A 27,967-nucleotide genomic window follows, 5' to 3' on the forward strand; every position below is an offset into this window, starting at 1 on the left:
TTTTCATTTCCAGGTTTTTATTTGCCTGTTATAATTCTGATATTATGTACATATATATATATTTGTTTTTTGTAGAGGGCTCATCAACAGACCAAGCAAAGGCATACAGGAAGAGCACAGCTGCTGAGCAGAACCACAGCAGTGCTGGGACAGCCAATCTTTGCTTTTTTGTGTGTGTGTCTGCTTTTATTTTTCTTGGAGTGAGATCATCAAAGCTAACTGCTATAAAATGGGGAAACCACCTAGAGACTCAGACATCTGCCTACAAGCTAGTGGCATATGGGGAAAGGGCAACAGCACAAACTTTCAAAGTCACGGTGTATTTACATTCCCAACGTGAGGAACAGGGGAAGGGGCTGAGGACAAGAACTGGGGGCAGGCAGGGCTGCTAAGGGGTCCTGGGGTATGGTGGCAGCAGGGAAAAGTCTAGCCAATTCCAGTAGGAAGAGGTCTGCCTATCTCCAGCAGTGAGAGAAGCCACTTCGATGTTCTCTGGTGGGTATCGAAGGCAATATGAGTAAGTGTGTGTGTGTGTGTGTGTGTGTGTGTGTGTGTCCTGAAAGGTGGAATAGCAATGGGAGGAGGGTGTAAACCTAGTGTGCTAAGGGGGTGGGGGACGACTCTGGGCTTTCCAGATGGCCTCTTCTACACAGGCGGCCAGCTTGCTCAGGTCCCCATCCTGATTGGATCAAAAATGGCAAAGGGAGCAGATGGTGGGGACAGAGTTCTGTCTCCAGTCAGGCTAGCCAGGGAGAAAGAAGAGGTGCCAAGCTAGTCCTGAACAGACCCCACCATGCCTGTTTCCAGTCAGAAAGTGAGGACAGCTTCTCAGAGATGGCTCAGAGGACTCTCCTTTGTCTTCTCCCACAAACTATGGCCTCTCTGTCTAAATGGGTCGGCAAGGCAGCACCTGAAGATCCCTGATATGGGAGTGAACTGCCCTGAGCGGGGCAAAGCAGCGTATGCCCAGGAAAGGGTGCAGCTGGGTTTTGGCAATAAAGAGGGTAGCAGGTGGTAAGAAAGAGACTCGAAGTCACAGTTCCTCTCTGCTCCAGTCAAGTCTTCCATGCTCTGTGGAAAGAAGGAAGGACCTCGATCCCAAAGTCAGCAGGCCAATGGCATGGTGCATTGGCCAGGTGTCTTGGCCCCTGGCTCTTCTGCACCTCTGGCCCTGGGCCCAGCTTGGTCCTGCCTCACATGACTGGACCTTGCTATTCTAGGGCTACTGCAGGATTGATAGGAGAGGTAGCCCCTGAGCTGTCATTGCCTCCCGCTGCCTCCTTCTCTTTTTTGCCACTGTATTGGCCGATGAAAGAGCCATCCTCATTGAACTGGACATCCACACTGCCCCCATAATCAGCCAGACTGTCATCACTGCCTAGGGGTTTGATGTCTCCATTGAGAGATGGCTGGCTGCTGCCGAAGGCCTTCTCTTCATTGTCACTGTATGGAGAGAAGGTAGGGTGTGAGTAGATGTATTGCAGGGCCCTGGCAGAATACCCTAGCAGGTCACCCTAGTAGGTTCTTGCCCTCTTTTATTTTCCTGTCCATACAGGAAGTTTTGGGACTCATCCTGACACACGTCTAGGAGGTCAGGCTGTATGCATGATGCCACAAGGCCTGTACCTACTGCTGGAGCTTTACTTGAGGTTAAAGGCAGCCAGAGGAGTTACAGGCAGCCCAGCAACTAGGGTCTTAACACAAGAATAGCTGGGTAATGTTGGTCTCTCCCTAAAAGGGTAACTGATGGACCACCAAAGGAAAAGTGGGGGTCCCTTCCTCCCCAGGCCCTGAGCTCTAACTGGTCATCCCTAGTGTCCCATCTTACCTCTCCAGGGACCTGAAGTCACCCGAAGCACAGAAAAGAGAGAGGAGTTGAGTAAGACGTAAAGGTCAAGCAGAACTGGGCCAACCCCTACTTCTGCCCCTGCTCACCTGTACTCGCCGAAGGTCTCGTCTTTCATGGGCCGGGCCTCGGAATCTACCTGAGTGTCCTCCTTGTCCTTCACTACAGACATATCAGAGGAGTCAACTTTTCCTGCCCACCGCCATATTCTGGGTTGCTTTGTGCTAAGAGCCCCCAGTACTGTCTTAGCCCTTAGAAACCTTCAGAGTGACCCACCCAACCCATGTGGATCCATCCAGCTGCCACTGGTGTAGGTGTCTGTAGCCCCAGCCTGGGAAGAAGTCATCTTTGGGCTGCACCCTACCTCTATGAATATGCTTGTCATGCAACTCCCAAGTTTGGGCTCTTGGGATAAGGTTTTTTCTCTACTTTCAGCCGTAGCATCTTTACCCGAGTCATCACATTTTCCAGGTTACCTGAATATTTGCCGCCCTTGCTGCGTTTGATGAAGCAGAGGATGAGCAGGATGAGGAGCAAGAGAATGATAGCACTGACAAAGGCGATGAACCAGCCCTCGGAGGCAAAGCTACCTGTAGTAGAAACTCGCACGGGGCCTGAAGGCACAGAGCAGGAAGACAAAGACCAGGCCTTGGGATGAGCTATGCTGCTAACAGGCATGCTACATTCCTAAGCCTGAGCAGTAGCCTCTAAGCTAAGGCATAGTGCTCAGGACCCATTTGAAGCTATAGGGGACATTTGGGGCCAGGAGGTACCACAGCAGCAGGTAAGGAGAGGGGGGAGAGAGCCCTCTGTAGATGGTGCAGGGAAAGCCCAGATTTCTGGGAGGCAAAAGAGTGGCTCATGCTGCTAAGGGCTGCATGCAACAAACCTGGTAGTGGTGCCCAAGGCTTCCTGGCAGAGGATGGTGGCCTCAGTGCCTTACCAGTGCCATTAGTCTTCACAGCCAGATGGTGCAAGAGGACCTTCTCCCTCATCAGGTGGATCTCATATTTGGTGTCAGGCTGTAGGTCCCACTGTGTGTAGGAGCTCTGATTGTAGCTCACATATTGAGGCTGAGGCTGGTGATCAGGGCTCACTTTCCCTTCTGTACAGATGAGACACAGTGGCAGAGGGACTCAGCAGGAGGACTGGAGACACCTTACAGATAGGGACAAAACCTCAGCTCCCTACCCCAAGGATATCTCTGCACTCACCTGGCAAGGCTTTGAACAGGATGTGGAACCTGAAATTGCACTGGCCCTCCCGAGGGACCCAGGAGACCACACTGTAGTTTTCACCTGCTGTGACTGAAATGTTGCCAAAATCTGGCTTGCCTAGAGAATGTAGGAGCAAAGGGGGACCACAAGGCTCTTCAAAGGCCCACTCTTCTGAGATTAGCCTCCCAGTCAACCTCCTCCCTTGATCAAGCACAAGATAACTATCAAGACTAACACCGCCAAAACCCTTGCTTCAGCTCACCAAATAGGGCCATAGTGCCTCCTTCACGCACAATGGCCTCACCAGGACCCTGCTGGGTGGTGGCCTGAAGCTGGAAGCGGTACTGTAGATCAGGGTTGAGGTTGGTGAGATTATGAGTCCGGAGCTCTGGGTCCGAAAGGTTGAAGAACAACTGCTCTTTGCTTTCCCCATCCACTGTGGAAAGAAATAAGAGGCTGGCTTCAGTTACCAGCTTCGGTCTTTTCTAGATCTCCCAGCCTCCATACCAGGTACAGTGCACACACAGGGATGGTAAGAGAGCAGGTAGCCAGTGAGCACTCCATTGTGGCTGAGTGGTGGCTGCCAGTGCAGTAGCAGGCTAGTGTCCGACTGGCACTCCAGATGTAATGCCTCAGGGTGGCCAGGCACTGTGGAAGTATAAAAGGGTAGAAGGTCGTCGCCTGAGTCCAAGGAGAAGGGGCAGGGGATGCAGGTATAGGGTAGGGTGGCAGGCAGACTCACCTCCCTCTGGGGTGCTGAAGGTCCATTCACTTGCAGGCCCTAAGCCCCGCCCATTAAAGGCCTGTACCTCCACATGATAAGAGCTGTAAGGACGCAAACCACTGAGGATGGCACTGGTGGTGTTCGCAGGTACCACCATGTGACTTTTGTGGACATGCCTCTTGCTGTGCTTTCTCTGACTGCCCTTCCACCAGTACGTTACCTGTCCAGGGGGCCAACAAACCTCATAAGAGTAGAAGTCATCGACTAAGCAGGACGTCCAATACATGTTCCTCACCACCCTTGTCATAGGCCCTTTTCCCCCAACCCAAGAACTTCCAGAGGAGCTGCTCACAGACAACAGAATTCCCACCCTCATGAGGTATTAGGACATTCCTCTTTAGTTCTCCCCATACCCTGAATCCTTACATTGTATCCCCTGAGGTGGCCCTTAACCTGGGCCAAGTCCACAGGCCTCCACCTGACCAGCACAGTGCTTGAGTTGAAGATTGTGATGTCTTCAAGCTCAGGGCTCACCTGGGGGTCTGAAAACATCCAGTTATTTGGAGAAGACATAAGCCTTCACCTAAGCCAGCAGGTCAAACTCCTTCCCACAGGAAAGCGGGCTTGCATGTCACATGACGGGCTAGTCAGTGATGAATGGGGCTCTCCAGGAAAAAAGTAGTAATTTACACAGAGAAACCACAAAAAAATCTTGACTGGGTGCTCAAAATTACCAGTCGATATGCTCCAGACTCAAAGAAAACCACAAGGTATGGAAACTTGCTTTGGTAACTAGCTCTTAGCTGACATGCTGGATCTAAAGTAAGTTGAATTCTTTTACATTTTGAAATATTTGCATATACATAATAAGATGTCTTGAGGATAAGAGGATAAGTTCAATTCTAAAGGTTTATTTATTTATTTTATGCATTCATACTGTAGCTGTCTTCAGACACACCAGAAGAGGGCATTGGATCCCATTACATGGTTGTAAGCCACCATGTGGTTGCTGGGAATTGAACTCAGGACCTCTGGAAGAACAGTCAGTGCTCCTAACCACTGCGCCATCTCTCCAGCCCATAAGTTCAATTCTAAATCTACAAGGTTTCTTTCTGTAGTCTGGGCTATCCTAGAACTCAGTATGTGTCCTAGGGCATCCTCTAATATTTGCCTCAGCTTCTGGAATGCCACACTTAATATTATACCAATATGTACATAATTTGGAGATAGTCTCCTGGAACTCAGCAAGCACTATAACAAATGAGCTACATCCAAGCATTATATATACCACATTATTTTTAGCAAGCATGTGTTTTCACTGATCCAACACAAAAAGTCAAGTGTGGAATTTCCCACTGGGTGCCATATTTCAGCTCCTGGAACATTTCAGAGTTGGGATTTTCTGATGAGGGATACTCAGCCTATACCAGACACTCCCTGGACCAGACAGAGGAAATGCTGCCAAACATAGTGCTGGCTCAGTCAACTGCTATTTCTGCTAATGGCAAAAGTGCAGCAATTTGAGCTGTGCAGAATTTCATAACATCACAGTATCTATGGGAAAGCATGTCTTTTCTTGTAAGAATTGTACAATGAATCACTGAGGGGTGGGGGCTGGCAATGGCAAATGGACTGAAATACACATATGGACAGGATGACATGCATGAGGATTCCAGTCCCCAGCTCTCAAGCCCCGGGATGTGGGCCAAGCTCACTCCAATACTCACAGTCTTCCCCTGAATAGCCAATGGTGACCTGGGGCTCAGGGCCCTTCCCCTGGTTGTTCACTGCCTGGACTTTGATCTCATAAGGCACAAATGTGGAAGTGTTAGACACCACCAGGAAGGGGTCGCTCACGGTCTGTTCCTTCCAGGTCTCTTGTTTGCCCAGTGGTCGCCACTGTACACGGTACTGAATCTGGGGGGCATTCCAATCCATCCACCGAAGGGGCTGGGGGAGGCCAGCAGATAAGAAGCCATTGGTCAAGAGCGCCCATCTTCTCTGCCTTGTCCCCCAGCCCAGATATCCCCCAGGCACTGGCTTCCTCTTTACTACAGCCCAAGGACAGTCAATAGCTGTGTCCTGGCTTGGTGTCCACAATGCAAATCAGGGTAGGGACCCTCACCTTCCATGTGATGACCATATTGTTGGTCTCATTTCCTTCCCCTCTCACATCCACAGGGTTCTTCTCTGGGGCTGGAAAGTAATGTGTCAACTTATCAGTGCTGTAGCAAGGGCAAGGAACAAATGGCCCATTCTGGCTCCTGAAGCAGTAAGCCAGTAGCACCAAGAGTACAACAAAGGCCTCCTTGTTGCCCCTGGAACTCTGGAATCAGAGGGTATGGGCACAGCATGCCCTCTCTACACCCTACCCACAAAACCTGGGTTCCAGTGACTACCACCCCTTTCAGATGATCTGGGAGAGGATGTTGCCTTGGCTTACCTGCCTCAGGTGTGACTACAGTCTCAGAGACAGGGCTGGGTTCTCCGGAACCATATTTGTTAATGGCAGTGACCCGAAAGGTATAGTGGACATAGGGGGACAGCTTGAGGGTAGTAGAGGTCTGATTTCCTGGCACCTTGCCTAGACTGAACCATTTCTCAGGAGCCATTTCCTTGTCCTCAAATTCAATGTCATATTCTGCCAAGAAGCAAATCCACAGTGGAGTAATAAGCATATAGTGTAGCTTAGTAGGGAGGACAATGGGGAGGTAGGTGCTATATAAAGGAACCCAAGTCCCTTGGAAAACAAGTATATGCTTTAATGAGTCAGGCCATCCTGTGGCTCCTAAGAGAGGAGAATCTGAAGAAGAGGGACAGCTGGTGGCGGTAGTGCAGGGGATGCTATACTCAGGTCTCTTACTCTCAATGGGAGAGTTGTGGTCTTCAGCAGGGCTCCAAGACAAGTGCACCTGGCTCTGCTTCAGCAAGTGGCGGTCGGACAGCTCCAGGTGAGGCACTGGCCCAGGGCTTCCTGAGGGTCACAGAAGATGGATTCTCATGGCAGGCGGATTGCCTAGCCTCCTCAAGAGCCCCCACCTCCAACTCAGAATGTCCAGCAATTGGAGGAAGCACGGGCATGGTGGGTCAGAAGATAGGTACTCTTTGTACCTAACTCTATATTAGGACTTACCCACCACTAAGAGTTGTGCCCTGCTCTCCACCTCATCCAGTTCAGTGCTGGCCACACAACTGTAGTTGCCCTGGTCACTGTAGTCCAGGCTCTGGATGACAAGTTGCCCATCTTCTATGAAATACCTAGAGGTAGGGGCATACATGCCCCTTAGCTAGTGGCAGATGAACCACTTTCTGCCATTCCTGACCCTTTCCCTTGTCCTACCATAAACTTCCCCCTCTAAGGAGGAGTGCCTCCTGCCAGAATAAGGCTAAGAGGTCTGACTCCCAGTTTTTCTCTGCTCTCTTCTACCTAGCCCATTCTAGGGCTGGCGGCCCTCACTTGTCACTGTCTCCACGTTCCTGGAGGTCTCTCCCATCTCCACGCCAAGTGATGCTGGCTTGTAAAGAGGGGTCAAAGGAGGCCTGGCACGTGAATGTCACCCTTGCACCTTTCTTCTCAATTGTGCTCCGGGGTCCTTGTGTGATCTGGGTTGCTTCTGAGGGGAACAAAGAGGAAGACAGGTCACTTTGATGTTCAACACAGACTTTGACTCTACCTCTCAGGAAGTCTGACAGTCATGTGTGCTCATATCTAACCTTTAACCTGTAGGTTAGCCAAAATGGTCACATTGTTCTGGTCATTGGCAGCCTGGCAGAAATAGCGTCCAGTGTCATTGGCCTGGAGATCTCTGATGCCCAGCGTTCCATTGGCATAGGGGAAAAATCTTTCATCCTGAAGCACTGTGGTTCCTTCCTCATCCAGCCTAGAACAAGCAGAGTCTGGCTTGGCCTAACCAGCTTGGCCTCCCTGCCCTCCTGGAATCTTTAGATGAGAAGATAGCTTAGAAGCCTCCGTAAGATGGGCACTCACCACTGGACACTGGGAACAGGAGCTCCAAAGGCTTTGCACAGCAAGTAAGCAGTACTGCCCTCTACTGCCATGTATGTCTGATTGTCTTTTGTTAGGATCCTGGCTGGCAGCTCTAGGGGAAGAATGGTCTCAGGAGACAGGGTAGGTCTAGAAGTCCCAAGTGTAGGAGAATCCAGTAACCCCCCCAGATGGCACACACAGACCTTTAGGAGCCATGTTTATTGGCTTCCCCATTCTAGGCTGTCCCTCTCCGCCTTGGCTAAATGGTTTCCTTAGACTTGTATGTACTTCAGCCACCAGGATTCTACCAAGTACTGAAGGCTCAAAGACCACTTACCATATTCCCCAAAGCCTTCCCTGGCCAGCCCCAAATTTCCCTGAGTATCTGGGACAGAAGTCATTAGACTATCCTGGGTTACATCTTGTCCAGGGTACACCTCTACTCAGACATGATGACAAGACCCTGCTTATTCTATGACTCCCACTCCCAACTATTGTGAGAATGGAAGAAAGATGAGGTGAAGGCCTTAGAAAGTAGCAAGGCAGCCCCAAAAAGCTATGCCCCAACCAGGTGCTGGCTGAGTAGGTTTGGTGGACTGGAAGGAGAGACTGGGGGCTATGAGGCAAGGGTAAGCAGGTGGCTGGGGAAAAAGAAGGGACAGAGGGAAGGAAGGCAATCAGGAGATAAGGTCACTGCACTCACGGACAACATAGATATAGGCATTGGCTAGTAGGAGCCCATGCTGGTTGCGAGCTTCACACTGGGTCACCATTGTGTCACTTGGTTGCACATTACTCAGGATCAAAGACCCCTGCTCAATCCGGTACTTCTGGTCCTTGTTCACCTCTGTATGCAACAGGCAGGGCCCAAAGGCTCAGGTTAGAACATTGAACTTTACTGAAAGCCCTCCTCTCCCTCTTCTTCCCCTTGAAGTTTTCTTGTACTCCCTACACACCCAACCACTGCTGAGGCCCTGCTTACTCTCTATAGACATTCCGTTGATTCTCCAGGTGACCTCTGGTTGGGGCCTGCCCTGGACTTGGCAGTCTAGGCGGGCAGTCTCTCCTGGCCCATACAAATGACTCTGGGGCTTCTGCAGCCAGTATGGGGCAGCTGAGCAGGAGGAAAAAGCAGCCTGAGCCTGAAGCTTGCTTTGGCCCTAAGTGTAGGCCCTGCCCTCTCCCATGACAGTGGACATTGTAGGTCATCAACCATAAAAGCCATTCTGAGGAGCCTGTGTTAGCTGGGAAAGAATGTACCATGCCCATACCTTCCACAGTGACATAGTAGGCATGCCGAGCACTGCCCAGTGAGTTCTCAGCAAGGCAGGTATACTCGCCATCATCTTCCTCGCCCACATTGAGGAGCTGCAGTGTCTTGTTATGGTTCTGGTAGATAACACGGTCTGTTGGCATAGGGTCACTGGGGTGCAGCCACTTGATGGTGGGTGTAGGGCTGCCCAGGGTCATGGTGCCAAGGGAAAAGAGAGAGGAAGACAACAAAACCATTCAGTCCTGAGGCATAAACCTGTTGGAGGCCACCAAACACCAGCCCTCCACCCTAGAAGTCCACACTCACAATCCCTCAGCAATGCACTCCAGGATTAATGACTGGCCCTGCAAGGCCACGAGGTGACTGCTGGAGTTTGTGGGGAAGAGCAGGCGTGGCTTCCGGTCAATCATGCTGTTGGCTACCAGGAGAAAAGGAGTGAGTCATCAGACTTAAGAGAAATTGGACATCTCAGTGGGGACCTAGGCCTCTGTTTGCTCCTATGTTAGAAAGAATGGCTGCAGTATGGCTCAGTGGTAGAAAGTTTGCCTAACATTTGCGAAGCCTTGGGTTCCAGAAAAATAAAAAGATGCCTGATGGGTATGGTGGTCACATTAGCATCCATTCATAAACTTGAGGCAAAAGAATCATGAGTTCAAGGCCAGCTTGGTCTACAGAGGGAGACTATTTTTTTAAAGTGTGTCCTAGCAATATGTGGTAACATATGACTCCAATCCGAGCACCTGGGAAACAGAAGTAGGCAGATTTCTTTGAGTTTGAGACCACTCTGATCTGCATAGCAAGTTCTAGGCCAGCAAGAGATACAGAGTGAGACTCTGTCTCAAACCAAAAAACAAACAAAAAATCCATCTATCTCTACCTTCAGCACATCAGAAGGGATCTTAGTGGGTACATTTGAGAGCAATAATGCCTTGAGGGTATTTGTGGTTGTGTGCCCCTTTTCTTGGGGGCTAAGATGGAAGTCAAGAAAAGAGTGGGGTAGGGTTATCACAGATTCTGGGACTCACTGGGCTTGACCCGGAGGTCAATAGGTTCCTTTTGAATGATGGTCCGGGTGCCAGGGAAGTGGGCATTGCAGATGTAGTCTGAATGATTGTCTGAGGTAAGCACATTGGCAAAATATAGGTCTCCGTTCTGGCCCATGGACACCCGCTCATCTTGTTTGATGTGCAAAATCTCTGCAGAAGAAGAGACAAGGTGATGGAGGTGGGAATCTGTTGGAGAAGACCCCCAGCCCCCATGTTCCAGGCAGCAGCTCCTTCTGTCACCCACTGCTGTTCATCCAGTAGATCCTAAGTGGGGCTGCACTGGGTGGAGGATTGCAAGGTAGAACTACTGATTCTCCTTCCTCCACTTCCACGGGTTTTACAGTCTCCTTCGGCCATTTGGGGGCACCTAGAAAGGACAGAGACTGGCATTCTCATCTTGATCAAAACAGTTGAAGACAGGAAGGAGAGATGGGAGGTCATGGTGATTCATAAGGGTGGGAAGGGGCCAGGTGGAAGTTCACATAAAGGGAGGCAAAAATTCTGGAGGTTTATAGTGGGGATAGGAGCCCCACAGTAGAGATGGTAAGCAGGAGGCCAACTGACCAAGAAGGGTTAATCCACCACAATTCTCAGCCCTCCCACCCATCCTGAGGAAAGTACAAGAATGGTGGGGGGAGGCTGAGGTGCAGCCGTGGGGGAGGGGAGCTACAGAGGGATGCAGGAGCCACAGACCCTTCCATCATCTTGACACAGGAAACCATGGCAACGGTTCCCAAGGTAACTGAAGAAGAGAGTGCTTCAGGAGGCAGAAAACTCAGTGAGGATGGAATGCAGAGGGAAAACCCCAGGGAAAGGGCGACACATATAAAGACACAGCTCTAGAACCAGGAATGAGACGGATGGAGAAGCCAAGTTAGAGATGCAGGAGCGGAAGACAGCAGAGACCAAAGTGGGAAAACCAAGAAAAGATAAATGGCAGAGATAACAGAGATAAGCTTAAAGTGAAAGGGGGAAAACCCAGGCAGAAACAGCAGCTACAAAGGCCAAGCCAGGGGGGCTGGGGATTTAGCTCAGTGGTAGAGCGCTTACCTAGGAAGCGCAAGGCCCTGGGTTCGGTCCCCAGCTCCGAAAAAAAGAACCAAAAAAAAAAAAAAAAAAAAAAAAAAAAAAAAAAAAAAAGGCCAAGCCAGGGAGTAACTCAGAGACAGGTGGGCAGACAGGAAGGCAAAGTAGACCCTGGTGCAGTCACCCACCCATTCAAGCCAGTCCATGCCCCAAGCCCACCAGCAGTGATCATAAGGTAGGCACCAAGAAAGACTAATAGAAAGAAGGGGCAATGAGGTAACAAGAAGTTCAGTGAAAAAAGAGGGTGAAAGGGTGAAATAAACTACTGGAGAAAATAGGAAGGGAAAATGGGGACAGCTAGGGTGAGGTGAGGGTTGTAGGGCATCTAAGCACCTCACAACATGACTGGCTAAGGAGCCAGTGGTTGCCAGTCAGGCCTCCACTCAGCTCCCAGAAACTAAGGAACTTCCTTTTTTTTTCCCCCGGAGCTGGGGACCGAACCCAGGGCCTTGCACTTGCTAGGCAAGTGCTCTACCACAGAGCTAAATCCCCAACCCAGGAACTTCCTTTCAGGTACCCCAAGCCCTTCCTGGCCCTGCAGTGCTTCGCACCCTCAGCCACGAGCTGGATCTCATGCGACATGGCAGTTCCTAGATTATTGCTGGCATAGCAGCGATAGATGCCCTGAAACCTCTGGGCAAAGCTGTTGTTGCCTTCGATGGTGAAGGAGCCAGAATAGGGTGCCTCGTGTACCACTACACCCAATTCTTCCTTAGGTTTGAAGTGGATGCCATCTTTCGTCCAGCGGAACCTGTGGACAGAGCATGGATAAGAGGTTCTAGCACTCAAAACATACTGCAACATGACAGGGGTGAGTGTTCTTGAAGCCAGGGAACCCCAGCTGGTGGGACCAGTGTAGACAGGGACTCAGGGTCACAACCCAGGGGATCTGAGGGTTCTAGACTCAGAAGTTAGGTGACCCAGGGAAGCCTGAGTGCTAGAGGCTAAGGTCAGCTGTCATGAACAGAGTGTCAGAGAGTGGGGAGCACTTACTCCACTTGGGGTCTGCCTCTGGCTTCACATTTGAGGCTTATGTCATCTGTTGGGAAGACAACCAGGCGCCGTGGAGACTGTTCTGTGATGACAGGTGGCTCCAGTACTGGAGACAAAATAAGAAAAATGGGGAAATTTATGTCTGGTTGATACCATGGCCTCAACCTATGTCTCAACCTGAGGATAGCAGGGCACTTAGGAAGCCCATGGCCAGTGAGAAAAAGAGAAGCTAAGAGACACAGGGAGTCAGAAATGGACACATGAGAAACAGAGAAAAGATACCAATAGAAGTTGGAGAAAGGAGAAAGATATAGACAGGGACAGACAAAGAGAAAAAGACAAATAAAGGCACAGAGAGAAAAGTCTATGGCCATATTATCCCAAATGAATCTGATCTCGAATGCTAAATAGGCCTGATTAGTACTTGGATAAAAGATATAGAAAGAACAAAAAGTAAAGAGAGACAACAACAAAAAAAGAAAGAAAAAAAGAAAGGAGAGAGAGAGACAGAGAGACAGAGACAGAGAGAGACAGAGAAACAGAGAGAGAGAGAGACACTTGAGGGGCAGAAGCAGATGGATCTCTGGGTTCCAGGCCAGCCTCATCTACAGTTTCAGGAAAGCCAGGGCGACATGGAGAAACCCTGTCTTTAATAACCCTCCCCCAAAAGAAGAGCAATTCCTAGTGGGAGGAGATGGCACCAGCATGACAGCAATACATGGAAACAGTGTGAGAATGACAGAAATTCCAACAGAAGCAAAGATGCTAAACTCAGGTGAGAGAAGAAACCAAGAGGAGCCTCTGGATTGAGTTAAAGGAACAAAAGAAAAGGGACCCGAGTTTCCCCCACCTAAAAAAAAGCACAAACCACAGCCATTTACAGTACTATAGGAAAAATAAGTGTTCTCCAATATACAGAACAAAGGTGTGCTGGCTCAGCCCAAGGCCCCTCCCCCTCCCTGATGGTGGCCTTTAAGTATGCTCTCCCACTCCTCCAACTTACCATGGTGTCCTTTATCTGAGAATCCAGACAGCAAGGGAGAGAAGGGAGAAAAATTCTGAGGGCAGTCCCAATAGGGCCTGATGGCAGGAGGAGAAGCAAGCTGGAGCAGACTCCCATAGAGACATGGAAAGGATATGGAAATTCAGGGGCACTGGACAGAATCCGTGGATGGCACAACTTCCAAGAAGAAAGGCTTCACCAGATATAGCCCCAGGATTTGTAGACCCAGAAATACAGAACTTTTGTCTTTAGTAAAGGGTGTTGTTATAGTCCCTGGCAAGGTTGGGTAAGGCCCACAGAACTAAACTCTTCTCCCAAGATGCCTTGGAAGATTTGGAAGCAGACAGCCTGGCAACTGGCGCCTTCCCCTGCTCCAGCCCACTTCCCTCCTAATCCAATTAGTGCAGCTCAGTGTTTTCAATTAGGAAGGCCCGAGCCTTCAGAGCCTGGTGCCCCTCCTCCTCAAGCCCTCCCAAAGGCCCTGCGAGCATCTGAGTCTCCATAGCCCTCAGGACCTGCCCCAGCCATCCTTCTCTCCTTCCTTCCTCCCAGGACACCACCAAGCTCCCTGGGGCAGAGGAGCTGCCCCAATCTCAAGACTCAACTGAGCAGCAAAAGGATGTAGAAAGGGGAGAGAAGAGAACAAGAACACTGGTTTGGCTCTGAAAGCTTTGCCTCTGCAGACTTCAGCTTTAGCATAAGGCTCCCAGAAGAGAAAAAGGGACTCCCTAGGAAAAAACCACAGAGGTCTATGATCTGGGGAGGAGCCAATCTGAGAGCAAGAGAGTGACAGCAGTGACAGAATAAGGGGAATCAACTCAGTGGAAGAAACAAGAAGAGAGACAAAGGAGTCTGGAGAGGCTGGTGAAGGAGAAATGGAGGGCAAGTCTCACTAGGTAGACAGCATGTCTGCCTGCTGCATCATCTCAGAGAAGTACCAAGGGCTGGTCATTGCCCAGGGCAGCCCCAGAGCTGCTCTGCTCTCTGGCCTAGTTATCTGTCCTTGTTGCCACTTTTTTTTAAGTCTACCCTGCCCCCACCACACAAAAGACACACCCAGGCAAGATGGACCAGTCCATCTGGCAGCAAGGCAGGCTGATACCCAGCATAAGGTCTTGGCATTTTAGATTAGAAAGCAGACCTTGAAAAGCAAGTGAAAGACAGAGAAGGAAGGGCTACTATATGTCTATGAATATGCAAAAGTTAGGGTCTGGCACATGTGTGGATATCCTGGAATGTGCATATCCAGTATCTGTTGGTGTATATATGTATATCTGAACACATGTACAGACTTGTCTGTGTGTGCTTGCATTTCAGTGCATAGTGCTGTGCTATACAGCCACCATGTCTGTATAGACAATTGCTCCTTGATTTCTGTATAGATAACTTATTTAAGTGTAAATCACCAGTGTGTATTTCTGTTGGTGTGTCTTATTCCATTCATATCTCTGTGCCTAGTTGGAACGAGGTCTGTTTCTTTTTTTTTTTTTTTTTCTGGAGCTGGGGACCGAACCCAGGGCCTTGCCCTTGCTAGGCAAGCGCTCTACCACTGAGCTAAATCCCCAACCCCACAAGGTCTGTTTCATATTCCCAGCACACTTATATGTAGGCATCTCTGGGGGATAAGGAATGGGTGTACAGATATCTATGTGAGTGTCTTAACCTCTGGGCCATCAATTTCTCTTCACCTCCTCCAAAGTTTGCTATACCCTGATGTCAAGTGACTCTCAAGTTCGCCTCTCTTGACTCCTATCCCGTTCTTGGCAGTCTTCCCCACACCTGCTGTGGAGCTTGCCTCTCTTTATGTCCAGGTTCAGAGATAAAGATAACAAAGTGGACAAGAATTAAAGCCTAGTAACTCAATATGCATAAACATTATCATATATGGTACTGTATGAAATGCTTTCCTACATGATGACAACTCTTGCTGAAACTTGGGAGGAAATCTCATCACAGTAAACATACCCTTCATTTGCATACATTCTCTACTCACCCATATACATACACCCATCTTACTACAAAGAAACGTTACAGACAAATACCTGCACATCTCCACAAACCTGACCCTAAATAAGTTGGAGTGACTCACAGACTTACTGAAATAGGAAATTAAAATCATATCTATTAGCAGTCATCTACCCAGTTAAAACACATACATCACATACACACACACACATACACACACACACACACACACACACACACACACACACATGAACAAGTCAACTCAAAAGCCTAGTCCCACTCTACAGATACACTCCACGATAGCCACACACTTAATTGTGATAGCACTCCAAGTATCACAGACACCTGTTCCAACCCTTTCCCAATGCCTCCAAATAATTACACCCCCCAAAAGCTGTTGAGTCAAGACCTGGTTTTTTTCTTTTCTTTTTTTTTTAAAGATTTTATTTATTATTATGTATAAGTACACTGTCACTGTCTTCAGACACACCAGAAGAGGGCATCAGATCCCATTACAGATGGTTGTGAACCACCATGTGGTTGCTGGGATTTGAACTCAGGACCTCTGGAAGAGCAGTCGGTGCTCTTAACCACTGAGCCATCTCTCCAGCCCCCAAGACCTGGTTTTTTTCAAGGTGTCTTTTCCTGCCTCAGTTAAGAGACAAGACTCCCCAGGGCCTAAGATGGGAAAAAGCTGAGATCGTAAGACTGCCCATTCTCCTGGTTGCTACATCCATGCAGTGTAATCAGAGGGAATGGAAGCAGGGAGTGGGTTTGGAAAGGTGCTCATGCTAAAGGAGAACAGAGGAAAGGGTCCAGAAGGATGTCTTGCACGGTCTGCTGTCCGTGGTACTGGACGCATCATGTATGTTCCTGTCCATGGTGCTGACACTCCCTATGCTTTCTTCCTGACCCTTCTAAAGGTACAAAGAGTCCTGCGTAACTCTTGCTCACCCCATGCTACAGAAGAAGTGAGGGCTAAAAGTGGGGAGAAAGTGAACAGGTGAAAGATAAAGAAGAGCTCAGCACAGCAGCGGTAGGAGGTGCTGAAGCTCCCTCCAGTTACTCACATTCATCAGGAATCTGTATGAGCAGGCAGGGGCTGCAGAGGAGAAGAGGCAACACGTACCACAGCATCATGACCATCTTCCTGTCAGCTCAGCAGATCAGTGCAGCACAACTGGCCAGATTCCACTCACCCTCTCACTGGTGGTTGGTTCCAGCGGTACCTGCTGACGGGGGTGGGGGTGGGGGACTTGAGAGAAGGGAGGAGGGAAGGTGGGGGAGAAGAGAGAGAGGAAGAGAGTGGATGAGGCAGCCATTAGTGACTAACATCTAAGCCCAGATCTTGGCTCCAGCCCCAGCTGGCTAGCTTACCCCCCCCCACACACACATTTTCCTCCTTCCTACTCTTTACACAAGCAATTCCACCTCAGAAGGAGAAACTTTTAAGAGACCGCCTTGGTTGGGACTCCAGATTCCCTTTCGTTCCCTTCTTTTGGTTTGTGCCTTTCTGCTAGCTGACTATCCAGCACCAACTAGTTACCACAATTAACTCCCCTGTGGGTACTATCAGCCATGAGTGTGTTGATATACCTGCCTGTAAGCAGGTGTCCAAGGGTGGTGCGTGGATGCAGATCAGCATGTGGGGAGTATTTATGTGGTTATGTATGCATACACTGATGTGTGTGTAGAGGAATCAGTGTGTTACTAATAGCTTTTTCTGTGTCTGAAAGTGCCTGTGGAGGATGAATCCCTGTGACTCTAGTTTGCACACATAAATGTAAAGAATGTTCCTTGTAGTTTCATTGTTATCTTTCTAAGAGATGAGTGATCCCTGGCAGCTATCAGAACCTATAAACTGGAGGCTTGGGGAACAGGGTAGGAAAGCAGAAAATGGGCTCAAGATAGCTGCATTTCATTTAACAGGCTCAAGAAAAGGAAGAGAGGATGAAAAATAGACCCTGTTCTTAAGAACTGAGAGAAAGATAAAAAGCATTTCCTTGCTACTCTTCAGGCCCCAGTGGACAATAGTGGAAGCTATGTCCTTTCTATTGTTATATACATGTTCCAGGCCAGGGTCATGGAAAGTTCTGGGACGTTTCCCAAGATATTTCTCATATCTGGCAGTCTCAGTACCTGGTTCTTTTGTTGAGTCTTCAGAGTTCAACTACTAGATGTCCAAGTCATTCCAAGTATGTTCCGCTGGATATGGTGGGGCCCAAAGACTTGTGGTCCAAGACAAAGATTAGGAGAAGATATAGACTTCCAAGAAAACAGGCTACTTTGACTGACACAATAAAAGACACGAAAGAGGTAATGATCATTCCGAAAAAAAGAAGAAAAAAAAAAGAGGTAATGATCAAACAAACATTCAGACAAAGGAAGAGCTAGTGTTGTTGGGTAACTGAGTTAGATACCCTGAACCACAATCTGGATGTCCTCAATAAATTCATCTAACCAGGATCTTATCAAAGTAGAGGTCTTCATCTAGAACACCTAAGTTTCAAAAACAAGTAAGTGGGACTGATAAGATGACTCCATGGGCAAAGATGTTTGCCACCAAGCCAGAGAGCATGAGTTTGCTCCCTGGAGCCAACATAATGTAAGGAAAGAACTGATTTGAACAAATTGTTCTTTGATGCCCAAGTAGGCATCCTGACATAAACACACAAATTAGTAAATATAAAAGAGGGGTTGGGGATTTGGCTCAGTGGTAGAGCGCTTGCCTAGTAAGCACAAGGCCCTGGGTTCGATCCCTAGCTCCGAAAAAAAAAAAAGAATAGAAAAAAATAAATATAAAAGAAATATTAAAACATCCAAAAGGAAGGTCAAAAGTCCTAGAATGTCATGTTAAGGCATCTGAACTCCATCAGGAGTCACAAATCAATTTCACACACGGGGGTGATCTGAGAGTAGAAGTCAACTTGTAGCTTTGCCCTCCAAAGCTGGTGAGGGTGGCAGAGCACCAGAATGGGTCAACATAGCTGGCCTCGAGGCCAAGGGAATGATTTAAACAGTAGGAAGTGGAAAATGGATGATCAGTCCAAATCTTCAAGAGCTGAGCTGGGGCCCAGAATAGAACAGTGGTTTTGTTTTACCAACACCTCCCCCAACAAAGCCAATGATAGCAGGGCCAGGCAGCCCCAGGCAGCCTTAGTCTTGACTTCAAGGCCTGTAGGAAGCAGTGGGAGACTTAGATCAGAGAGCAAGGGATCAAACAACAGCCTTGGGAGCTCTGAGCCCTGGTCTGAGAAGGGGGTGGGGTGGGGACTGGAGCAAGGAAAGCTCAAAGAGGGACTGCCCTGTCTGGGAGGATGCTTTGATTCTGTGTGTTGAACTGGTGATTTCTACCAAGCCACTTCCTCATTTTCCTCCAAACCTATGATCCCAGAATGAGGTTTGTTATACATGCAAGGTGAGGAGCAGGGAGTAGAAATATTGTGTTATCCTTGTATGTGTCCCATCCTGGATCTATCTTAATAACTGCACATTCAATTTATTTTTATGTCTCCTAATATTATTTGTTATCTGTCTTGCCATGGTCTGAACACTCAGAGGCAGGCATGAAGGAGCCAGAAGATTGAGAAGCCTTTGACAGATAAGGGGGGTGGTCTCTTCTGTCTCTCTTCTCACTGCTGCTGGGTCTCTGATCTCTCACCATTCCTCAGGCAATTATAGAGAGAGCTAAGGTTGTTAGCTCAGCAGGCCCTGACCCCCCATCAGCTCTATGGAGGGCAAAGGGGGGTGGTAAATATTCTACAGATGGAGCCAAGGCCCAGTCTGCCAAGGGTGACAGACAGAGTGAGAAAAAGGCAGGAGGAAGCAGGAGAGTCTGCGAAGCAGGGTTAGGGGGCTGGGAAGACATGACAAAGACTGCTGTTAAAAGACTAGAGAGCCAAGAGATAAATAAGATGGAGAAATATAGAAACAGAGACCTGGGCGGCAAGACCGGGGGAAAAGGTAAAAGGAATACAAAGAATGAGAGATAGGTGCAAAAAGCAGTGTAGAGAAAGAAGGATGAGGGTTAGGTGTATGCACCTGCATGCAGGCCACTGCTACCTCCCTTTGCAGTAGTCCCAGTTCCTGGGTAGATTGGGAAGGGAGAGGTGCCAGGCCAGAGTTGGCGGGGGAGACAATGAGCTAGGGTCAGTGTGGGGGGTTTCTCTGCTTGGAGGTCAATCTGGGTCCAGAAGCAGGGCAGGGAGAGTAGAGATGCTGAGTACTGAGGCCAGAGAGACAAAGCTCCACAATGACAGTGATAAGCCCCCGCTCACTTATGGCACTGGAGCAGGAAGACAGTAAGATAAATGACTCACTGTTGACTGATGCACATGTCCCAGAGAACAGGTGGAGGTTCCTACAGAGAGGAGGCTTATGAGAGGGAGAAGCCCCTAGAGAAGTTTAGCAGATCCTTCCAAGATTGCAGCTGAGTGCTCAACAGCACAGAATAGGCAGCCACCTGACTGGGGAAGGTGCAGAGAAAATCATAGGCACAACAGTGTGTGTGTGTGTGTGTGTGTGTGTGTGTGTGTGTGTTTGTGTGTGTGTGTATGTGTGTCCCAATCATGTACACCTATCACTGTGTACACCTATTACACAGTTGTGGAACATAAGACGAAGGTGAGAATGCTCCCAAGTGAAGCTAGCCTCCAATTATCCTAGCCACATTGTCAAAAATCTTTTATGGTCAGGGAGAAAAACAGGTATAGCATTAATTGTGAGGAGCAAGTCCAGGAGATGAGAGTCAAGACCACAGGAGAGGGCTCAATAACAGCTCTTAAGGAGCCTCACCTTGGCCATTCTATGTCCTGCCTGAGTTCCATGGGGAGTCCTCTTGTCTACACCACACCATGTTATTGTCATTAGTGCTGCATTTCTGGCAAAGTCAGTTGCCAGGAAAAGGTCTGAGAGGTCATGGTACCTGGCTGAGACTTAGGGTCATTGTTTCAACCTCTGAACTTTCTCTCTCTGTCTGTCTGTCTCTGTCTGTGTCTGTGTCTCTGTCTGTCTCTGTCTGTCTCTGTCTGTCTCTGTCTGTCTCTGTCTGTCTCTGTCTCTCTGTCTCTCTGTCTCTCTGTCTCTCTGTCTCTCTGTCTCTCTCTCTCTCTCTCTCTCTCTCTCTCTCTCTCTCTCTCTCCAAGGATGCCCTGCAAATGCACTTGGAGCACATGCCTAACCAGCTCCACGACTGCCACTGCTGGTCTTTCCTAGAGGAGAGGCAGGAAGAGAGCCCTTCGAAGGCGGGTCAAATAATCTCCAAGCTTTCTACTCAGCGTCTAGGGAAATGGCATCAGGACAGAATTGGGGCAGTACTGGGGTCTCAGTGCTCTGGGTATATATATATCAGGCACAGAATGGATGGCAGGTACCTATCCCTCAGGCCTGGGAGGAAGAAGAAGACATTTGGTATTCTGCTGATAGTGACATGAAGGTATCATCGTCACCTAAACCTTATTCACTATGCCCCTTTAAAGCTTTCTCCCAACCAAATAGGTTGTGGCTTTTGGGTTTCTATGGTGATGGAGCCTCACAGAAAAGGTGGGGGAAGCCTTGTTGTAGCTTTTTGGGTTATTTAGATAATACATAAAGAAGACTGCTTGAGAAAGTCCCTACACGTATCTATCTGGAAGTCCAGAAGTCTTTAGACTCCTTCCTCTCTATCTCCTCAAGGGGAGATTGAAGAGTGTACACCCCATTCAGTCTCAGCCTTCCTTATCCCAGCCCCCTTACCCTGCCTGAGGCTTCTGTATCCAAGGCAACTAAGACTCACCTGTTAAGGACTATTCTTAAATGATGGAAAGGGAGCAGATGGAGGTTAACCCTTTGTGAGGAAGGGAGGGAGGATCCTCACCATTGACTGGTTCCGTCTGACACTCCCTCAACCATGATCTCTGTCAGCTCCATTTTCTTAAGTGAACTCATAGCGCTTACCGCCTACCAGGGACTCTTCTAAGCACTTTCCACAGACTCATTTCATCCTTATTAGCTCCATTTGACAAGTGACAAAATTGAGGCCCAGAGCTGAACTGTGTGCAGAGCTGCCATAGGCACTCAATAGGGGTGGTGTTTTAAATGGTGTAGAGGCTCTGGAAGCTGCCAAAAGCTCCTCTAACACCCTAATTTGTTTCTGCTTGGATCCTATAGAACCAGAGGCCTGGTCAAGGATAGTCTCCAAGCCATTCTGTCTCCTGGGGAAGGGCTTATTTGCTAAGCAAATGTAGAAGATAGGGAGTGGAGTATTGGGAGGACGGGCTTGAGGAAGTCTTATATAAGCAACAGCATATCTTCATGGAGCAGGCCTGACCCAAACAACATATCTGCCCTTCTACTTGGGTTCCCCTCAGCTTGAAGCCCTCCCTGTGAGACTCCTATAACACCACTTCAAGTACTCAATTAAACAGAAGGCTAACTGCTTTTCTTGTTGGACTCAGAGGCAGGCTGGGTTTCTTTGTCCCCTCACTACTAGCCCAAATCTCAACCAAAAGCACACAAAGGTTCCTCTCTCCAGCCAGAGTTTAGGGACAGCAAAGCTCTGTTTTTGTACTAAGGAGTGATAGAGACCAAGCAGGAGTCAGAATTCACCCCAACAGGGCACAGACCAAGATTCAGCTTTCCAGAGCCTTGGAGGCAGAGTCACAAAGCAAAAGCAGGTATCAGGGTTCTCCTGCCCCTGAATTTCATGGGTGAGGTAGGATGAGCTTAACACTGAGGGGCAGAGGAGACCACATGGATTCATTCCTTGGGTGAGGGGCCACCAAACAAATAGATAACCCATGTGTACTAGAGATTGTGAGCAAATATGATGAACAGAGAGCAGCAGCTGACTTGTCTCCAATTCCAAAATGACTCCTGGAAGTGGCTCAGACACTGCCAGGCCCCCCAGCAGACCAGACCCTTGGGGCTTCTATTCCCAAAGGGTTAAAGGGCAGAAGAGGCACAGGAAGCCTGGGAGTGGACAATGGTGCTTCTGTCCTCCTTATGGCTTAAGCATTCCTAAGGAATGAACGAAGCCATCTGGGGAGGGGACCCAAGGGAATAGCCAAACCCTTGCCTGGTCAGAGGCTCTGCCCCCCAGCATAGACTCTGTTAGAGCCACGGAAGAGACCCATGTAGACACAGGAAGATGCGCATGTGTGCATGCTGTCTCTCAAGAACATACAGATATACAAATATGCACAGACAACCAAATAGGAGCCCAATGCAAGTAAACAAGACTAATGGACGTTACACAAATATACACATGTGACCAGATACATGAGCCTCACACATGCAAATAAAAATACTAGAATGCACACACACAGGCTCAAAGCTTCCCAGCAACCCGACTTTCCCATGCAGACCTCCAAACTTAGGGCTACCCTCCCCCATTTCTGCCTGGCACTGGATGCTTTGTACTGGAGTTCTGAGAAGGGAGGGGGCTCATAAAGAGACAGTCTTCATCCTTCAAATTCTATCTTCAGACCAATATTGAGACAGACATGCTCCAAAGTCCTCACGGACAAGTGCATATTCTACTACCTTCCTGCCCCACCCATCTGCTGGTTTAGGAAGCTGACCCTACTGGGTTTAGGTGCCAGGGACTAGCACAAGTTGCTGAGTGGCCTTGCAGCTTTTTAACTTGGAAAAGCTGTGGCAAGTTTCTGGGGCCTTGGGTTGGGGGCAATGGACAAAGAAAAGCTTCCAGAAAGGCCAGCAGATCAGATTCTCCCCTCGGCAAAAGAACTCCTACCCTCCTCTGACCCCTCCCTCTCCCTCCAACCACAGCCTTTAGGAAGTCACAGAGACCCTGTTGATATTTGGGAAGCAGGTAGGGTAGTCATCAGATGCTCCTCTCTACCCTCCAAGTCGGGCAAGGCCATATGGGAATGTCTAAGCCCAATTCAGGGACATGGAGACAACTGAGATACACTAAGACTCACTCCTATTATGGGGACTAGCAACTCTGTGCCAAGCTCATAACCATCAGGAGTTACTGAGAAAGGGGAACACCTTAGGGGAAGTACAGGGTGGACCAAAGACATACACAATAAACAAAAGGGCAATCAGACTGAAGGGCACCAACTGGAAGGGGAAGTGGGAAGACAGGGTCAGGGCCAAGGGAAGACAGAGGAGAAAACAGGAGGGGAAGGCTGCAATCCACCTTCTATGGGCAAATGTAGTAAGGGAATGGCCCAGTGAGACAATAACAATGTTAGGGAATGCAAGGGGCCTGGAAAAGCAGAAAAGATGAACAGATTAGAGCAAGTGACAGATGGCAAGGTTATAGGACCTGAGGAATGAGGCTAGTGAGGGTCCATTCTCATTGGCCCCATACAGGGACCTAAGCCTTCCCCATCCTGGGAACAGGTGACAGGGCAAAGACAATGACAGCTTGGGGCACAAGTCCTGGAATTTAGATCCACACCCAGAGCCAGAACTACATGTCACCTCCTCACACCTTGTCCATAAAGAGAGGCCTAACAGATCAGATCTCCACATGGGACCTCAATTCTACTCCATACCCTGGACACATGTAATGATAGGATCCTTGACCTAGGTCATTTTTGCAAGGTCATGTCACCCTCACAGTCCAGAGGAGCACTTAGTTGTTGTCATTTTGGTTGGTACCATTTACTGTGAAAGAGATCTTGCATAAATCAATGAACCACCACTCCTCATGTGATAGCCAGCAAAACTGAGGCCTATCATCCCAGCATTCAGAAAGGTTGAGGCATGAGGGTTGCTTTGAGCTTGATATCAGCTTCAGCTACACTAGAGTACTAGATCAGCCAGAGTTAGAGTGAAAAATTGGAAAGAAATCATGAGGCAGAGGCAGTTGATTTCTGAGTTTGAGGCCATCCTGGTCTAAAGAGAGCGTTCTAGGACAGCCAGGGCTGTGCAGAGAAACTGTTTCAAAAAAATTAAAAATGAGAAAGAAAGAAAGAAAGAAAGAAAGAAAGAGAGAGAGAGAGAAAGAGGGAGAGAGAGAAAGAAAGAAAGAAAGGAAGGAAGGAAGGAAGGAAGGAAGGAAGGAAGGAAGGAAGGAGTGAAGCTGAAGTTAAAAATATGGCCTGACTGCCTTGAATCATTGAACTGGGCAACAGCCAATATGGTACACTCATATGTCCCCTTCACCTTACCTAGTCAATCATGGAAAGTGCTTCTCTTGGAAAGTTCCTATCCCTCAGTGACAGAAGAGGGAAGAAGCCAACCAGGGAGCATAGCAGAGCTTCCCTGTCTGCTAGCCTTCCTTCACTGTCTTCCTTTTTCCCTTCAAATTATCATGAAGGAAATAAAAGGGAAATCTGTATTTCAAAGGGACAAGGATGGTATTGGTGGCTGGTTACTTACATGTGCAGTCTGCCCCAAGAAGGCACTCAGCAGTGGAAAATCTATCTAGCAAACGACTACCCCACCCATGGTTGCTCGGTCCCTGGGCAGTCATTCTGTGAACAGCCCCCATGCCTGGCCATGGTGCTCTGCAGAAGGCAATAGGCTGGGCACTGGGGGAGGAGTCTCTTGGGAGTAGGTAGTAGCAATCCAGGAGAGCTGTGCTGTGATGAATGTCGAATGTGTTTCCCTCTCCTCGGTAATCAGATCACAGGCAATTCCTAATTTCTTTTGTTCTTCTCTATTTCAAATGTATTCCAATAAGTTGCTTTTGTGTTTTTCAAATGTACTGTAACAAGATATATTGCTTTGGGGATTGTGCACACAAAAAAATAATACAGAATGACAGACATTGAAATACAGCAAGGAGGCAGAGAAGTGGGGAGTTCCCAGTCCCAGCCCTGTCACCAACTCGACATGTGGCCACAGACCCTTGAGGGTGACTGAAGGCTTGGTGCCTGAATGGTAAGCATGTCTATACAGTGCTGCATAGATGTTGGGATAGGTGAGAAGCTAGGTTTGTCACATTCCACCATCTGCAGCAAGGAGCCCACCAGAGGTGAGGCCCTGGGTAAGCCCCACCCTAGTCACCCTACTAAAGGCCCATAAAGGTGGGAAGAAAGGCTGGTGGATCTATTCATCAGAAGGGCCATGTGAGTCAGCAAAGAAAACACTGGGCTGCTAGTATCCTCTAGCACTGGTTACATTAATTAGGATCAAGACATCTATCTACCTGAAAGGGATGCCAGGCCCCCAGGTGGTCCCCAGGTGGTCCCCAGGTGGTCCTGCCTCCTTGAGACAGATGGATAGGGGTTCTAGATACTAGGTAAGGAGCAGTGGGTTATATCTGTTGTTCTTTTCAATCCCCATCAATCGACACCCTAAAACTCTGAACTAGATCGAAGGGGATAGGGTATGGAAAGGTCCCTCCTTCCATAATTAAACAGAGAGTGTAAAACAATGTCCAAAATCGCTCCAGTCTCTACAGAAAGAATCCCAGGTACCTTGCTTCCAGAAATCCCTGGTCCTGAGTCAATGAGGCCCTTCATCCCTTTTTTTACCTGGTGGACCCATGGTCTACACCCATGTGCACCCACAGGCACATCAGTGGGTGCTCAAATCCATCTTTATTAGTGTAGTCTTTATTGGCCAAAGAACCTAAGGAAGGTTCTGCGCCTGAGGAGACTGGTTTTGCAGCTCATTTGAGGGGATCCCCGGAGGAAATTTGGAAAGGAGGAGGTGAAGAACAAAGCCCCCTCCCCACTTTGGGGTGGAGGCGCAGGCAGCGCCCATCCCTGTTCCTTCTCCCCCTCCCACTGCTGGAGAAGCTTCGTCGATCTCCCCTACACCATGCTAGTCACTGGGTTCTCCCCCACCCCACCCGCAATCAGGACTTTAGAATGGGGATGAGGAACAGCCACGCCCAGAGCCACACCCCACGGCGGTCGACTGGGTTAGATGGACGTTCTGCTGGGATCACATTTCCTTCTTCACACACGCATACACCCACAGGGATATGTCAACTTCAGCCCCACTTGCCCACACAGAACCTGCCTGACCACTCTTGTGCCCCTCCCTAAGCATCCATTTGGGGAACCGCCCAGTTACCCCTCACCTGTCGGGCTCTGGCACCTAGCCACTTTCTCCAAACCCATTCCAGACCGCAGTGCTCAGAGCCCGGTGCCTAGCATGGGTGGGGCTCCAGCCTTCCTACGCTCTATGAAGAGGAGGCATGAAACCAGCTCCCTCTGCGCCCGAGGCAGAGCTGGGTCTGGAATGCAGCCGCTGCTGCGGCCAAGGGGACAAATCAGTCCGTCTTACCTGCGCAGCTCCGGTTGCCAGCCCAGCCTCTGTGCACGCCGGCCTCGGACCCGCCACCCAGTGATGCTGCTGCCGACGCGGATGTTGCTGCTGCTGCTGCTGCTGCTGCTGCTGCTGAGGCTGCGGCGGCGGCGGCGGCGGCGGCGGCGGCGGCGGCGGCGGCGGCGGGCGGGGCAGCGTGCGCGGGGAGGTAGGGGAGGAAGAGGGAGGGGGAGGGAGTGAGATCACCTCCCCCGCAGCAGGCCCCGCCTCACCACACCCTCGCTCCTTGTTTCTTCTGAACCCGGCCGCGGAGCCCCACGCGCGCTAGGGACCTCGCGGGGGTCCTCGTCAGGAGCTTCAGCAGTGCCGGAATCCCTGAGATGAGAGTGACAAATCTCACCATCAGGGATCCCCGCCGCCCTTGAGGCTTGTATTGGAAATCACTTGCAGAAGTATTCTCAGGATCCCGAGGCTGGACAGTGAGGAGAGGAGCCAGACTGGGAACCAGATTACCTCGCCTCCGCAGGGCCTTCCAGGGCTCTGGCCAGTAAAGAGCATTCATATACCGTTAGGTCCGGGCTGTGCCCTGGTCATGTCTTCGAACCCCTGCCCAGCCAGGACCCTAGGTCAGGGTCCTTCAGGGATGTGCTTGTGAACCTGAGTCCCCAGTCTATGAAGAGGGTGTGGTGAGGCATCGGCTTAAGCACACCTCATAGTCCCTACCAAACACTAGGTCCCAGACTAGGCTAGAAGGGAAAGTTCTCAGAGAGGGTGCCCTTCGACCTGAAACCCCCTACTCCCTATCTTTCTCCCACTTCCCTCCTGCTCAGTGCCTTATTTCTTTGTCCTCCGGATTGGCCTCTTCCTGACCTTTCCTGCCCGCCCTACTCTAGCTTACAGCCCTTTGGGGAAAGCTTCTGGAAGGAAGGAGCTCTTCCCAGTGGCGCCCCCTCCCAGCCTCACGGCTGTGACCTCCCAAGCGAGGCAAAGGGGAGGGGGCTGGAATTCCAATGTGAGTCCAGCTAGCTGAAGCCACAGGGCAAGGAAGGCCTAGGGCCCAGATGGTAGATTGCAGCCCTGGTAGGTACGGTATTTTTATGGGCATGCCTGTTACTCAGTGAAGCATTCTGTAGGCCCTTTGCTCAGCCTGCCAACACTCCCCCAGTGGTGCAGGGCTCTGATCCCATGAAAACACTTTTGGCACTCTGGCCTGGTCTCCCTCCTCATATGATCACCTCCTGCCAGCTTCTTTTCTTATGAAAGAAAAACTTGGGGCGCCTGCTAGCACTCTGAAGGTCCAGATGTCACGTTCGATAGAATCTTTAGAAAGAGTCATCTGAATGTAGGTGCGGGCCTGCCACTTGGCTCAGATAGATTCAGAATGAAGCTGCCAACAGTACTCATGAAGCTTTCTTTACTGGTTCAAGTCTTCAGGAGACAGCAGAGGAGACGGAAGCAGGCAGCTAGGTCATGAAGCCAGGGGCCCTTTTAGCTGGGCAGAAAATGGTATTTTCCATGAGGCATTGAACTGAGATCAGCTTCTTGACTGCACTGATGTAAGAGTGATAGGCCACAAAATTGGCCTCTCCTCTCCAGCTGCTCCCTCCACTGCCTTACTCCCAGACTGGACCTAATCTAGGGTTGATGCTGT

At 49.5% G+C, this 27,967-nt stretch overlaps 1 protein-coding gene across 4 annotated transcripts; it reads right to left on the reverse strand.

The window, feature by feature from the left end:
• On the reverse strand, window positions 1-26,520 carry L1cam (L1 cell adhesion molecule). Of its 4 annotated transcripts, none has more exons than XM_017602140.3 (28): window positions 26,335-26,520; window positions 16,212-16,396; window positions 13,177-13,191; window positions 12,174-12,279; window positions 11,732-11,931; window positions 10,339-10,461; window positions 10,074-10,244; window positions 9,355-9,466; window positions 9,047-9,231; window positions 8,758-8,889; window positions 8,479-8,622; window positions 7,776-7,887; window positions 7,502-7,668; window positions 7,245-7,401; window positions 6,921-7,045; window positions 6,651-6,761; window positions 6,231-6,428; window positions 5,913-5,983; window positions 5,515-5,737; window positions 4,214-4,329; window positions 3,806-4,007; window positions 3,589-3,711; window positions 3,326-3,499; window positions 3,061-3,180; window positions 2,790-2,951; window positions 2,323-2,460; window positions 1,936-2,008; window positions 1-1,443 (listed from the first exon to the last, which is right to left on the reverse strand). In XM_017602140.3, exons 2-28 carry the CDS (start codon window positions 16,285-16,287, stop codon window positions 1,212-1,214), a joined length of 3,768 nt encoding a protein of 1,255 aa, XP_017457629.1. In that variant the 5' UTR covers window positions 16,288-16,396; window positions 26,335-26,520; the 3' UTR covers window positions 1-1,211. The 4 variants fall into 4 exon arrangements, 3 of the variants coding, with proteins under 3 accessions (XP_017457629.1, XP_017457630.1, NP_059041.2); XR_010061232.1 differs by having other exon boundaries at window positions 1,307-1,443; window positions 1,829-2,008; window positions 26,335-26,516; XM_017602141.3 differs by lacking the exon at window positions 13,177-13,191.
• Between the last annotated feature and the right edge of the window lie 1,447 nt (window positions 26,521-27,967).

Source organism: Rattus norvegicus, chromosome X, assembly GCF_036323735.1.
Source record: "Rattus norvegicus strain BN/NHsdMcwi chromosome X, GRCr8, whole genome shotgun sequence".
NCBI classification, from domain to species: domain Eukaryota; kingdom Metazoa; phylum Chordata; class Mammalia; order Rodentia; family Muridae; genus Rattus; species Rattus norvegicus.

What these genes read in the sequence shown, in the direction of transcription:
- L1cam (XM_017602140.3), bottom strand. Translation starts at nt 16,287, where the DNA reads ATGGTCATGATGCTGTGGTACGTGTTGCCTCTTCTCCTCTGCAGCCCC. An exon ending in GAACGTGGAGACAGTGACAA is followed by an intron (nt 7,046 to 7,244) that starts GTGAGGGCCGCC and finishes CCCTACCTCTAG; the next exon opens with GTATTTCATAGAAGATGGGC. An exon ending in CCACAACTCTCCCATTGAGA is followed by an intron (nt 6,429 to 6,650) that starts GTAAGAGACCTG and finishes GCTTCTTGGCAG; the next exon opens with AATATGACATTGAATTTGAG.